The following is a 15,512-nucleotide window of genomic DNA, read 5'->3' as shown; positions in this document are numbered from 1 at the left end:
GTTCAGCGACACAGCATGGGAGTAGTAATTCAAGTGGCCTCAATAAAAGTATAACACTAAGCCTTATTTCTCTAGTGACAGTCGGACTAGTTCGTTTTTGCCTAGAGTGTCTGAATCGCGAATCAACGGGGAACCGCTGCTAGCATTCTTGCTATCATTTCGCGGGCTCATGATTTATTATAATTATCTTTAATTACGCCCCCAAAGTAACTGGTGAAAATATATTAAGAACCCTAATAACTTTTAAAATTTTGATTTAATTTATGTTTAAATAACAAATAAAATAATAAAATTTGCTTCAATATATTTTTTATTTTCATGAAAAAAAAAACAAACCTAGACTTGAAATTATATCTTTGTCCAAATATAGTTTTTCGGCTGAAATCCGAAATATTTTCTATATGGTCTAATCTCAAAGTCGTCATAAGGACCTGTGAAATTGCATCTTCCGATGTCCAATATACGCCAATATCCTAAAAAGTTATATATTTGTTAATTAATTTAATTACATTCTTTGTATAATTATTGAAACTTAGCCAAGGCGTGTTGATAAGAGCAAAATTCACTATAAATATGCAACTACTAATATTAATCGGATATTAATAAATATTACAGTGTTGGGACTGGCCTTTTTCTCTTTGAAAAATATAACCACTGTTTGAAAATTATTTTCCAAGTAAACAATTCGTTTTAAATAAATAAATAATAAATATGAGACAACATCACATACATTACTCTGATCCCAATGTAAGTAGCTGAAGCACTTGTGTTATGGAAATCAGAAGTAACGACGGTACCACAAACACCCAGGCCCAAGGCAACTAATGGTAATCTACATCGACTCGGTGACCTCAGAGTGGCGTACCCTTGAAAACCGGTGTACACACCACTCGACCACGGAGGTCGTCGTCGTTTTGCTCACCAATAGATCTAAATAACGATTACGATTTTGATTAAAGCACCTGTTCGTCATATCTGTTGACTTCCAGGCAGGATATATTAATTTAAATTATTGTATTAACTAACAAGACTGTATTTTTTTTAAATGTTGAAAAAGAGTAACTACTGAGTGTCTCGCCGGTTCTTCTCGGTAGAATCTACTTTCCGAACCGGTGGTAGCTTCACTTAATTGTTAAATGACGATTCAAGAGTGCTTGTAAAAGCCCACTTGAATAAAGTATATTTTGATTTTGATATCCATAAATTTATAGTACTATCGGTTATTCGTTGCCTTCTGATCTGTTATACAGTTCTACAATCCGTAAATAATACGAATAGTTTGTTAAATATCATAATCTTGTATGGATAAATACTCACTCATTTGTCTCAAGCAATTATCGAAATATGCATCACAGTATGAGTTAAACGTATTAAATCCTCTAGGTTTATATTTTCGATCATCGGGATCGTTTACAGCACACACAGGTGTCGTTACAGCTCTGAAATAGAAGATAAGGTTGGGTGCGTGTCTTTATGTGCCATGTGCCATCTTGTGCTAATTAGTCACTATCGTTCATGCAATTCACCAATTCTGCCACATGTATATACACCAACCCGCATTAGAACAGCGTGGTGGAATATCTTCCACATCTTCTCCGCGAAGGGAGAAGAGGCCTTAGCCCAGCAGCGGGAAATTTACAGACTGTTGCTGTTGCTGTTATTGCTCATGACATTGGCGATGTTAATAACCATTCCATAAATGTAAACCAAACCATTCCATAAGTTAATCACCAGTACGCCACCACACTTTGAAACTAAGATTGCAACTAAGCAGAGTATAAGGTAAGTGGAAGGTACTTCATAATCTAACAACCTAAAGATGCGGTGTCCGTGCTTTTGGTATGTATAAAGTATTTTTCATGTTTTTATGCATGCATTACATGTAGCAAAGATGAAAATGTTGAAAGGATGGTGTGGTGTTACACGAATGGATAGAGTAAATAATTATTACATAAGAGTATAATGAGTTAGAAAGTTGCACCGACAGCCGAGAAGTTATGTGGAAGGTGGCTATCATGGTATGGGCATGTTATCCGGAGGAATCAGGAACATACTATGAGGATGGTTTTGTAAATGTCGATGGATATAGAGAAGGGGACGACAAATGAAATGATGGATGGATTGTAAAAGATGATACGGTTAAAAATAATGTTACTTGTGAGATTAAGTCAGATAGGGAAGTATGGAAGACGAAGACACGCTGCGCTGACCCTAATTAAATTGGGATTGGGTTTTTGGTTATATTATTTACAATCGTGAGATACGAGGATTTATCAATCTGACCCGGGATTCGAACCTGGGAACTCATGATTTGCATTTTATCCGACCATTTCACGAAACCAAATAGGAGTAGCTTGATTATAATATAATTATAATATATGATATGTACAGCGATATTATGCACTTGATATGTTCGTCATAGCAATTTTCTTTCTTATTCAGGAGGTCAAATTGTTTGTTAACGTAATTGAAGACCATTGTGGTGTATCTCCCGTAATCGTGATGCATGGCAAGTTCAACGTCCGATTGAGGTATATCTGTTATGATCTGAACATATTGAGTTGTTGTTTCTGAAAATTAAAGAAATATTATTTTTATATTGCACATTATATAGTCTAATAAAATTATTATCTTATTGTAAAGATACTTAGATTAATTACTCTTGAATTGTATAAGTCGTTACTACTGTACTAAATTGTCGGTTAAATTATTATGAAAAATATATATAATATTAATATATTTAAGTGAACATTGTATGTTCTTTATGAGAAAATAAAATTCTTAAACCACATAATTTGTTGCTAGATTGCAAATAATTCCTTTTTTTTAATATCGTTGAAAAAACATTTAAGCCGTTACCCTAGATGATATCGGATTATTCACGATCACATGATCAACGACAAATAGCTCCACTTACTGCATCTACACAGAAAAGTAGTATATATGTATATATTTGTATACAATAATAAAAGTTTCGACTTTTATTATTGTGTACAAATAAATAATTAAATAAATAATTTGCATATCATTAGATAGTATTAAACAAACTCGCTTACCACTGCCTGTCCCTATGTATGTTTAGATCTTTAAAATTACGCAACGGATTTTGATGCGGTTTATTTTTAATAGATAGAGTGATTTGAGAAGTTTTTTTTATAGAATACATAGATAATATAGTAAAAAAACACTGACTTTTTTTGAAGTTTATACTGTGGTTTAGTAAATAAACGAATTTTGTAGTATATTGAGTATCAGTATTGCTGGTGCAATACATATATTCTATATATTCTAGAGTTTTACTACCAATATAATAACACGAAATATAATCTTAAAAATATATCGAAAAGAGAATTAACTTAAGGCATTAAGTTATTCATTTATTTAGTATTCCTTTTTACTTCATCAATTTCATGCGGTTACGAGTTGTACATTTGCTATTTTTAAAATCTTTTATTTAACTTGCAATTTATGTATGTAAGTATGTTCGGGTGGAATCTTGCGACACGTTTTTGAAATTTTATATGCACGTTTAGATTGGATGACAATACACGACTGTGTGACGTCATTCTAAATTCTATATGGCGGACGATCCAAGATGGCGGAACAGTCATTTTCAAAGTATTTCTACAAAATGGGTATCAAATTATAGCGACAAGCTTTTATGATTTAATGAATTGTGTATATAATAATACTATAAGTAGACAGTTAAAATTTAAATAAAAGCTTTCTTAAAAAGGTTTTTTTGTTTAATTTTTAATAGTAGACTTGTATACTTTAAGTATTTAATTGTGAGAAACTGTAACCCTTCATCAAAATAATTTATTTATTGAACTCGATGACTTTATTTGTGTTGTTAGTTCAAAGTTAATAACTATTTCGTTTGGGGTATCCTTGTTTTGTGGTGCTTAAATATTTAACCCCTATTGTTTGAAATCAGAACTTCTAATTATATAAAGCTAAAATGTTTTGGCAATGTGGTTATGAGCGAACAGCTGGTATATTTTATATGTATATGTAAATATCAATGGATTTAACTTTGGCACTGGCGCTGAAACGCCATTATCATCTTTGTCTCTTAATATGGGATTTGCATCATTCATCATAAGGGCGTATTATTGATATTGATTCCAGAAATAAAAGTTAATAGCGTTAGATTAAAATATTGTAATGCTTCACATGCGTTTATACAATTATTTTCATTAGGTAAATCAAATAATAAACTGGGATTACAATTATAGACGTCGGCGATCCGTTTGTTAACAAACACTGCTTTTTCCGGCCGTTATTCGTTGCCATAGCAATATTAGCCGTCTAGCGGCGCTGCACGTCAAACGTTTCACCAGAGCAAGCTTAACTCACCCTCGTCCCATACGCAAAACTTTACAATTTAATTCAATATTAATCAAGTACATAGCGCCGCATGTGGCGGGTGCCGTAAGCGCATGTTTTTTTTACTATAGTTTAAGCCAATGAATACCACATAAGATTTTATTTTAGTTTGCTCTGGAATTACATATTCACTATTTATTCGGTAGTTATTCATCAACACTTAATTATTTACACAGTATTGTTGTGTTCCGATTTGAAGGGTGAGTGAGCAAGTGTAACTACAGGCACAAAGGTCATAACATCTTAGTTCCCAAGATTGGTGGCACATTGACGATGTAAGGAATAGTTAATATTTCTTACAGCGTCATTGTCTATCGGTGATGGTGACCACTTGCCATCAGGTGGCCCATATGCTCGTCCGCCAACCTATACCATAAATACAAAATAAAATAAAAATAAAAAAAACACAACAATGTCAAGTGTCATGTATTGCACAAAGCCGTACAGCCATTATACCTATGTATATATCATGCAATCTTTATGTCATTTATTTAAATATCTTGTAATATCTCTGATACTACTTTAAATTGCAAAGTTTAAACGGTTTTGTTTATTAAATAAACTACTTAAAGTTAATTAAAAAGGGTAATATAAAATTCGAAAAGGATTACTACTCTTTGCCAATAAATGGAACTAAATTTGTATTACTTATAAATATAACGCTATTTTAATTATGTTCAAAATCACTTGTCACCTTTTTGAAAAATCAAACAAAGTCCGTGAAAACCATACGCCGATGAATGCAGTGAAAAGGTTTATTCAAATTTTATAAAAATTCTATTTTGTTCGTTGAAAATAAATTTAGACGACCACGTTGCGCACTTTTCAGTTAAAAATAGCTTGAATCATCTAGATTGGTCAAGGGGTTTCTGAGAAATCGATCAACATCAAAAAAATTACGCTTCGAACATAGGACCTTTTTCTTTCTGGGATATATACAATTTAAAAGAAAAAATGTCTATATATTGAAAGCTAGCTTATGAATTCGATAATTTTATATACTACATATATAATTTAATAATAAAAAAAAACATACCTACAACTATAGTTTCAACCGTAGATGCGGCACCGGATGGCTGTTGGGGCAAATTGAAACAAAATATAAGAAAAAGTGACTTTAACATGAAGACAATCATCTTTAAAACAGTATCTCCGTTAAACAATAGAAGTAGTAGTATCTCCGTTCAACAATTTCAAATACAAGAAGATATATGAACGATGGTTTGTTTTAAAAAATGAGCTATTTTCAAAGCAAACCAGTAATTAAATAGTGGAACAGTTATCGTCAATATGTAATCCCTGCAGTAATTAGTAGAGTAATGAACGTTTCCCGTTATTAAACCTAGGAGATTGTGTATTGATTGAGAGCGCGTGAATCCATTCCAACGATATGTACTGTTAAACACTTTTAAGATTCAATTATAAGTACTTTTTCATTGCTAAATTGTATTTGTTTGAATGTTTATTTTTAAATGTTTATTTTTTTGAAAAAAGGTTCTTTTTTTAAGCTACAATTAAAAATTAAACTTATTTGACGATCTTTAATATATTTTCAAGCATCGTATTTTTTCTTATAATGATTAGCTTTAGGGTTACGAGATATTTAATTGAAGCAGAAATACGAAAGCGAAGCCTTAGCTGGCTTCTAATCTAGAATAAAATTAAAGAACTCCGTAATAGTGTAAAATAAATAAAATAAAATATGAGTATAAGATATATATTAATTACTCGTAAAAAATATGGACTAATGGATTTAATTATGTAGTTGAACATGATATTAACAATATTCTACGTATCAATAAAATAAATTCATAATTTAACTTGTAAATTACAAAGCCTTATATTATAAATATTATTTGTTTAACTTATAACATATATAATGTTGTCTTAAATTTTCGCGATTATTACACATTTAAATAAAACTAATTATAACTTGAACTTGAGACTGCAGGAGTATATAAACTCGAATGTGAGTGTGGTTTATCTTACATAGGCCAAACAAAGAGAAGTATCGGTACCAGGGTCAAGGAACATATAGGAGATCTTAAATAGACTTAAATAGATTCTTCAAATAGACAAATGTCATCTTAGTCTGCCCGTGACCACGAACACTGCAAAGTGCTCGAAACGTCGGGATGTTTAAAAATAATTAATATACGCGATTCATCCGTTATAAATAGTTTTATTTAAATATAGGAGATGTCAAAAATAGGCGTTCTTCTAAGTCTGCAGTCTGTGAACATGCTCTGGATAAACCTAACCATTTTATCCGATTTGATAAACCACAGATCCTCGCTAGAGAACACAGATTCATTCCTAGAATGATACGCGAGGCTATTGAAATTCAAAAACATCCGAACTTCAATAGAGAAGATGGTTGGAGACTATCTAACACCTGGGATCCACTTATTAAAAATTTAAAATCCCAAATCCAACAGACTGCAAGACCTAAAGATACAGTTAGTGCCTTCTGCGTGCAACCGGAACGTTACTCAAGATATCAATTGAGAAATCGTTGGCGGTAGTTGTTAATAATATTTCCTTTGTTCTTCAAATAGACAAATGTCATCTTAGTCTACCCGTGACCACGAACACTGCAAAGTGCTCGAAACGTCGGGATGTTTAAAAATAATTAATATACGCGATTCATCCGTTATAATTAGTTTTATTTATAACATATAATTTTGAAAAGAAGAATATTTTATGTTATCTTATACATACATCAAAATATACTATGTGTATATTTTAAGTGAGTTTGTTTTAAATTTGTCACTAATGAGATAAAAAATGAGTTCTTACGGAATAGTATTGCTGATTCGCAGTATAGATAGAACAGTTTATCAAATTGAATCCAGGGATCTTGTCGAATATTCGGTACAGATTAATATCAGTATTAAGATAAATAACCGCCCCTTACAATTCTTGTATTCAATTTTTAAGCTATCTTCAAGAAAAAGAGAATTTATCCAATGTATAAATATAAATGGTTCACTTGCTCTTTTACTGCAAAAGAGCATTAAACCTATGGATATTTTTCATTCTGTTTTCTATATTATTCTGAAAGAAGCGTCTTTAAAACGTTAAGATTTTCACTGTTAGCTCTTGGTTCATAATCCTTTAGGATTAAAATAGATCTTTTACTACGCTGGAGCGATTTGCGATCTCTTGTGTAACGAAAACGTAGTCTTCGTTTTTATTGTAAACTAATGTACTGCTACTTAAAGTAAGTAATTATTTTGTTTTAGCTCGTACATTTACAATGTATTTATATTATTATAGGTACGATACCATAATTCTTTATTGTTTTTAAAAAACGGTGGTAAATTTTAACATTAAATAATAGTACAATTTTAAGATAAATACTGATAAGAATTTATGTCGAAGATTTACTATCTTTGATGCGGTAAAAGTCTTAAAATTCATTAGTTATATATTATGGATCGCTCGGAGCGCCGGAGGGTCATAATTGAAAGGAACCTGAAACACCTTTTCACCGTTAACGTTGATTACAAAACCCACACTGTCGAAGAATTTGGATCGAGACGGATTAAAATCAACGATAAATTGACATTTGGTTCAAGACGACAATATGCTTGAATTAATTACATTAAGTGCTTAAATATGAATTAAAAATTGATACTGTATAAATCTTGTCCGCGTGGAATGGTGGCAAGATTTACCTTCTTAGATATTATTATTAGATATGTCATAGGTTAGTGGACGAGCAAATGGGCCACCTTATGGTAAGTGATCACCACCGCTCATAAACAATGGCGCTGTAAGAAATACTGTTTCTTACACAGCCAATGCGCCGCTAACTTGGGAACTAAGATGTCAGGTCCCTTGTTCCTGTAGTTACAATGGCTCACTCTCCCTTCAAACCGGAACACAACAATACTGAGTACTGTTGTTTAACGGTAGAATATCTGATGAGTGGGTGTAACCAAGACGGCCTTGCTCAAAGTCGTACCACCAAGTATATCCATCAGATGTACCTAATTATAAATTTGTTTTAGAGTCCGTATAAAAATTAAACATTTTATTTGGCACGTCTTATACACAATAATAGGCGGTCATCAGCTATCGTGCCTTTATACGATTTCTAGCACGACACACGAGTCGGTATCTGTGATGGCGTTAAAAGTTTTGCGCGTTGCGAACCAGCATGGACACAAATTTAATTGTAGTTCGCTGAAGTGCTCATCATCACGGTTATAGCAGAATCTAATATTTCAGCGTCCATGGTAGTTGAGTACGTGCAGTTATCCTTACTATTGCTGTGAAATATTACCAGTACAATACTTTGCTTGAAAATCATCATAAGTTTTCACTGTGTTTAACTCGAGAGTATCGAAATGACCAGTTGATATCATAAGAATGATGACCATAAATAATCGATCTTTTTGCTGAACTAAACTACAGCAATCAGAAATATTAAATTGATGTTCTTACTAAGTAGATGTCATGGAAATTGAAAAACAAATAAAAAAATAATTTATGTTTTAGAAATACTAGATAAAGTAATTAGTAAGTAGTTGTATTTGTAATTTGATTGAAATCAAAAATTATTGTATGTAAAGTAGAAGCACTTTGCTTGTATCATTCGTAATCAAAATGCAGAATAAATCTGAGTTTCGGTTGGCATTTTAGATCTTCTATTATTTTCTGAAATTATCTACTAAAATGCGAGATGAAGTCGAATTCTATTCTCGTGGTAGCAACCTAATCGTAAAGTAGCAACATGTGGCACTTGGGACACAGAATCCGCGAACTCCAATGGAACAACTCGAAATTTATTTGCGTGGAAGCAATTCACTCGTAAACGTATGTTTGTAATGTAATGTCACACTTGCGAATATATTTCTTTGACAATATTCGAATGCCGTATTAAAAAAACCGAAATATATCTACTGAGAACATAGTCGAGAAATATCATAAAATTATATGTGACATAATAATCAAAGAAGAATATTATTGTCGGATATTTCAGAATATGACTGAATTTTAGTAAAACCTGTACATCTATGTCATATGAAACTCACAATAATATATTTGTTTATTTCAGGTAAGATATATTGGGACTCCTTAGAAATGCAAACGCTATCAGCTTGAAAGCCTTCGGAGACAAATGAGCGTGTCCCGATCCAGCTCATTGCGTTTGTATCCAAGACGAGCCCATCAATCAATGTGACGCCTTAATTCCATTCTATGGGACCTAATACTGGTAACAATAATTATAATAATTACCTTAACAAATTTATTACTACTGACTTCATTTTGATATTAAACTAGCAACCCGCCCTGGCTTCTCAGGGGTGCAATACTGATACTAAATATACTGTAAATTATTGTCAGTATATACAAAATTCATAGCTAGCAATTTGTATCATTAGACAATACAAACCGCTACAGAGATATATTTCTTTGATTTATCTCGCAAGATTGGTAATTTCTAAAATTATCAGTGGCATTTCACTATATTCTCCATATATTATAAAAAAAACCCTCCTCTCGAATCACAGAAATTTCAATTTGCAATACTTTTTCTGCCACTGCTGGTGCTCCAATAATGACAGGGGTCATAAGGGTTTCCAGACGTACTTGAAATAAGCAGCGCCAAATGTATTCGCTGTACATTGTATTGTCTAAGTACATCGTCAGCATTTGGTTCCATTACTTCGAAAAATTACATGCCTCATTTCACAGACACGTATAAAATATTTAAAGTCTAATAATAATAGCCGAATTTTGCCAAAAAATTTGTACCATTCCAAAGAAATCCAGAATGATTTTATAGACATACTTAGGTAAAGTGCTCGTCATTTCGTATTATTATTAGCGGATTGCTAAAATGGAGGATTTACTTACCATAAATATTTTTCTGGGGTTTGTTAGGGACAAATCCGAAATATTTTAAGTATGACTATATGGAGTTAACACTTAGATCCTTTCGTAATTATTGAAGACTCGTTCAATTTAGAAGCTGAACGCATAGAACTAACGAGTAACGAGGAATTCAAAGCTAAAATTTAATTATGAATATCGATGGATTCCTAGTTTCCAAAATCGATATCAGTTCTCTATTTTATTTTCATCGTCTTGTTTTGCTGAATCTAGATTAATTGCGATCGTTAACCTACTATCTGTTCGAAATTAACAAAATAGGACATAACGCTAAGAATTTGTAAACTCGCCAACAGTATCAATCAGATGATTGTTTTTTGAAATGATTATTTATAAAAAATCATTAATTTATTCCTAGAAATTTTAATGTATAAATTTTCAGTTATGAATTAAATATTTAATTACTAGGTAACAGATGATTTTGATTTTGATTTTGACTATCACAACTTTTTTGCCTAATTTTTTTTTTTAAATAAAATAGGTCTACTTAAGATGGGCAAATACTTGATAATAAGTGGTCATCACCATCCGTAGACGTTGGTTCCATAAGAAAAATTGAACAGTATATACATCATCAATACGCTACCTACCTTTAGCACTAATAATTTATGTTAGTTAGTTGGCCTTTAGTTACAATGGCTCACTTACCTTTCAAACTAGAATATTTGATGGGTTGTTACTGGCCTACTCAGACAGACTTGTAGGAGGTCCTACTACCAAGTTGGGTGATGCTTCCATGCGTATACGTATTCTTAGGATGGTCACAAGTTTAAACAACGATGTACTTCCAGATTCATTTATTAACACTATTTTATTTTAATAATAATTACAACTATAACAGAACACTGCCACCGCGTTCGATTTCTTGACATTATTTTTCTTACCGGCCAGTATCAGACATTCGGCCAGTATTAATCGTGAAAAATTAAAATATTACATTACAACATATCCTAAGAATAGTCAATCGACTGATTATGAATTAAATCCTTCTAATAAATTAAACTTATAATATACAATGTGTAAAAAAATAACTCTAACAGTATAATTTTCAAGTGGTAGTGCCACACTGCATACCTCTCGGTTGCAGTCGAATGGGCCGGCACGCCCGGGGAAGTACCACTCTCTCACTTAAAATCGGCGTGAAGTGGTAGCTATGCTACCGCGTTTCGTCCGGTAAGTGAGAGTTCCGGAGGCCCGATCCCTCTCCCCCCAAAACATGGTTGTGCAGAATTTGGTGTCATTACCCCAGGAGGAGTCGAGATGGCCCAGTGGTTAGAACGCGTGCATCTTAACCGATGATTGCGGGTTCAAACCCAGGCAAGCACCGCTGATTCATGTGCTTAATTTGTCTTTATAATTCATCGCGTGCTCAGCGGTGAAGGAAAACATCGTGAGGAAACCTGCATGTAACAAATTTCATAGAAATTCTGCCACAAGGGTTATTCCACCAACCCGCATTGGAACAGCGTGGTGGAATATGTTCCAAACCCTCTCCTTAATGGAAGAGGAGGCCTTATCTCAGCAGTGGGAAATGTACAGGCTGTTACTTTAATTTTCCTTTTTTACTTTTACCCCAGGAGGGTACCATCAGCGACTGCAGTAGAGAATCCCTCTCTGGGCATCCATGCTCAGGACGTACACGACCTGAGCTGGGATGCCCAGGCTGTTCGGGGCAAGCGGAGCAGGCATCATAAGGCAACCCCTACCACACTCGCTGTGGACTTTTGCAACATAAGGGGACTCAACTCCAACTTGAATGCCGTTCACTTTCACCTTGAGCCGAGCCAAGCCGGCCTTGCTCTTTCTTACCGAGACCCAGATATCTTCTCCTGCCGATACGTCTTTTCTCTTTTACCCCGGGTACAAATTGGAGCATACTTTTGTGCCACGAGCTGGGGTGTGCGTTTACGTCAGAGATGATATCTGCTCTCGACGCCTCGGCAGCCTTGAAGGGCAGAACCTATCAATTATATGGTTGCGCGTAGACTGCGACGACCATCCGCGAATCTACGCGTGCCTTTATAGGTCCCATAGCGGTAATGCCGAAACCGACCGACTGGTTGAGCACGTCCAATTGGCTACAGATTCCGTGCTGCAGCAGACTCCATCCTCAGAGATCATTATTCTGGGCGATTTCAATGCCCATCATACAGAGTGGCTTGGATCACGCACCACTGATCATGCGGGTAGATCTGTTCTCGACTTCGCTTTGGCTTATGATTTGACACAACTGGTCACCTCGCCAACGCGAATACCGGACGTGGAGGATCATACACCTCCCCTGTTGGACCTTCTGCTGACTTCGCATCCTAGGCTATAAGATTGTCGTCGATCCCCCTCTGGGCTCGTCAGACCACTGTCTCGTCAGTGCCAGTTACACGGTACCGTCACGACCTCGTTTCGCGGGCTGTCGTCACGTGTAGCACTACAAGTCAGCAGATTGGGATGGGATGCGGTCCTTCTTTGCATCTTACCCATGGGAACGGGTTTATTTTTCGATGGATGATCCGAGCGTTGCTGACTCTGTCGCCGATGTGGTGCTTCAGGGTATGGAACTTTTCATTCCATATTCTGCGGTGCCTATTGGTGGCAAGTCCCAGCCCTGGTTTGGTCGCTTCTGTAAGACGGCTTCACGCCGAAAATGGGAACGCTACCAAGACTGGGCTAACGTATCGGCGTCTCGTGATGCAAACACCAGCACATTCAGAAAGGAATATAACTCTGCCTCTGGGTCCTTCAAAAACGTGATAGCTGAGGCGAAGTCGAAGTACATTGGCAGAATTGGCGAGAGACTGGTGCGCTTCCCATCAGGAACACGTGCGTTCTGGTCTCTCGCTAAGGCTGTCCTAGGGAATTTCTGTCAGCCTTCTTTTCCATCTTTGCACAGGGACGGTGAGTCATTGGCCCATACCGCGAAGGAAAAGGCCGATCTTTTAGGGTCTCTCTTCGCGTCGAACTCGACTCTGGATGACCAAGGAAGGTCACCACCATCAATCCCGCGGTGTGATACGACGATGCCGGAGGTTAAATTTCGGCAAAGTGCAGTTCGGAAAGCACTTCTTTCCTTGGACATTCACAAGTCGAGTGGACCCGATGGCATCCCTCCAATCGTGCTACGGACATGTGCTCCCGAGTTGGCACCGGTCTTAACGCGTCTTTTCCGGCAATCTTACGCATTAGGCGTCGTCCCGAACTCCAGGAAGACTGCTTTGGTGCATCCGATCCCTAAAAAAGGCAACCGTTCAGATCCGTCCAATTATAGGCCTATAGCCATCACCTCCTTGCTCTCCAAGATAATGGAGTCCCTTATAAACTGCCAGCTCCTGCGGTATCTAGAGGAGAAGCGACCGCCAGTACGGTTTCCGTCGGGGTCGGTCGGCCAGTGATCTTCTAGTTTACCTTACTATATATAGATGGGCTGAAGCAGTTGAGAGCAAGGGTGAGGCATAAGCAGCCAGCTTGGACATAGCGAAGGCCTTTGATCGCGTGTGGCACAAAGCGCTTCTTTCGAAGCTTCCTTCCTATGGGCTTCCCGAGAAATTATGCAATTGGATTACCAGCTTTTTGGCAGATCGGAGCATCAAGGTCGTTGTCGACGATGCATGCTCCGACTTAAAGTTCGTCAATGCTGGTGTTGCACAAGGCTGCGTTCTATCACCCACTTTATTTCTTCTGCTTATCAATGACTTGTTGCAAATTGGAAACATTCATTGCTATGAGACGACAGTACTGTTGACACCTTATACGCCGGCCGCGCTAATATTTCTCGGGAAAACGTCGAAAATAACGGAACAAACTAGTGTCTGAAATCGAGTCTTTGTTAAACGAAGTCTCGAACTGGGGCCGGCTAAATTTAGTCCATTTCAACCCCAAAAAGACGCAAGTTTGCGCGTTAACCGCTAAAAAAACACCATTTGTCGTGTCTCCACGATTTGAGAACATCCCGATAGCCGCTACAGGTAGTATCGGAATACTTGGCGTTGATATTTCGAGCCTCGTTCAGTTCCGCGGTCAATTGGAAGGCAAAGCCAAATTGGCTTCAAAGAAGCTCGGTGTGCTCAGCAAGGCGAGACAGTATTTCACGTCGGCCCATCGCCTAAAACTTTACAAGGCGCAAATTCGGCCTCACATAGAGTACTGCTCTCACCTCTGGGCGGGTGCTCTCCAGTACCAGCTCCTTCCATTTGACCGCATCCAACGTAGAGCAGCTCGAGTTATCGACGATCAAGCCCTTTCCGATCTCCTTGATCATTTGGCTTTGCGTAGAGATGTTGGATCACTCTGCATCTTCTACCGAATTTTTCACGGGGAATGTTCCGAGGAATTGTTCGGATTAATCCCGGCTGCTGAATTTCACCTTCGGACATCTCGTCAAAATTCTAAGTTTCACCCGCACCATCTTGATGTCCGAAAATCCACAACAGCGCGATTTCTTAGACATTTTCTGCCTCGCACAACCACTTTGTGGAACCAGCTTTCGCCGGCGGTTTTTCCGAACCGATACGACATGGGAACCTTCAAGAAAAGAGCCTACTCCTTTCTCAAAGGCCGGCAACGCACCTGCAAGCCTCCTGGTGTTGCAGATGTCCATGGGCGGTGGTAGTCACTTTCCATCAGGTGAGCCTCCTGCTCGTTTGCCACCTATTCCATAAAAAAAAAAATTCTTTTATATCACTTTAATAGTATTTTATTATTAATTTAATGTATTGTAATCGAAATAAAAAAAAGGATTACATGTATTTTCATCAGCGAATATAAAAAATACCTGATTAAAACTACCGTATCGTTGCGTATGCAACGAGTGTGATACGTTACAACGCACGTGACATTGCATGCAAATGAATTCATTCGTAGTGAAAATGTACTGATAACATACATTGTGTAAATAAAAATGTATATTGATATTTGATATATCTCTTTGAAGTACAAAGACATGAACGCAATTTGAATGATTGCCATTAAATGTGACACATACATGTATTTAGTAGAGAATATTTACAAAGCTTACATCAGCTTTGTAAATATACAAATATATACCGTTCAACAATTCGCCATGAAAATTGATATAGGTATATAAAAATGTTTATATACATACCTTTATATGCATCCACAGACAGGATATCTGCTAGATTTTTTTTATATGTCAAAGATCGTCAGTGAAATGGAGCTATAGAGGTAGCAGCAACCGGCTAAAATTCCTGACACATCTTATTAATGCT

At 36.1% G+C, this 15,512-nt stretch overlaps 1 protein-coding gene across 1 annotated transcript; it reads right to left on the bottom strand.

Moving 5' to 3' along the window:
* Positions 1-316: 316 nt before the first annotated feature.
* LOC124539594 lies at positions 317-5,717 on the bottom strand. The gene is made up of 4 exons (XM_047116886.1): positions 5,426-5,717; positions 2,390-2,570; positions 1,318-1,439; positions 317-473 (listed from the first exon to the last, which is right to left on the bottom strand). The coding sequence occupies exons 1-4, from the start codon at positions 5,523-5,525 to the stop codon at positions 349-351; spliced, it is 528 nt and encodes a 175-aa protein (XP_046972842.1). The 5' UTR covers positions 5,526-5,717; the 3' UTR covers positions 317-348.
* Positions 5,718-15,512: the final 9,795 nt, after the last annotated feature.

This window comes from Vanessa cardui, chromosome 23, assembly GCF_905220365.1.
Source record: "Vanessa cardui chromosome 23, ilVanCard2.1, whole genome shotgun sequence".
In the NCBI taxonomy this organism is placed as follows: Eukaryota; Metazoa; Arthropoda; class Insecta; order Lepidoptera; family Nymphalidae; genus Vanessa; species Vanessa cardui.
This window is presented reverse-complemented; position numbering and strand designations above follow the sequence as displayed.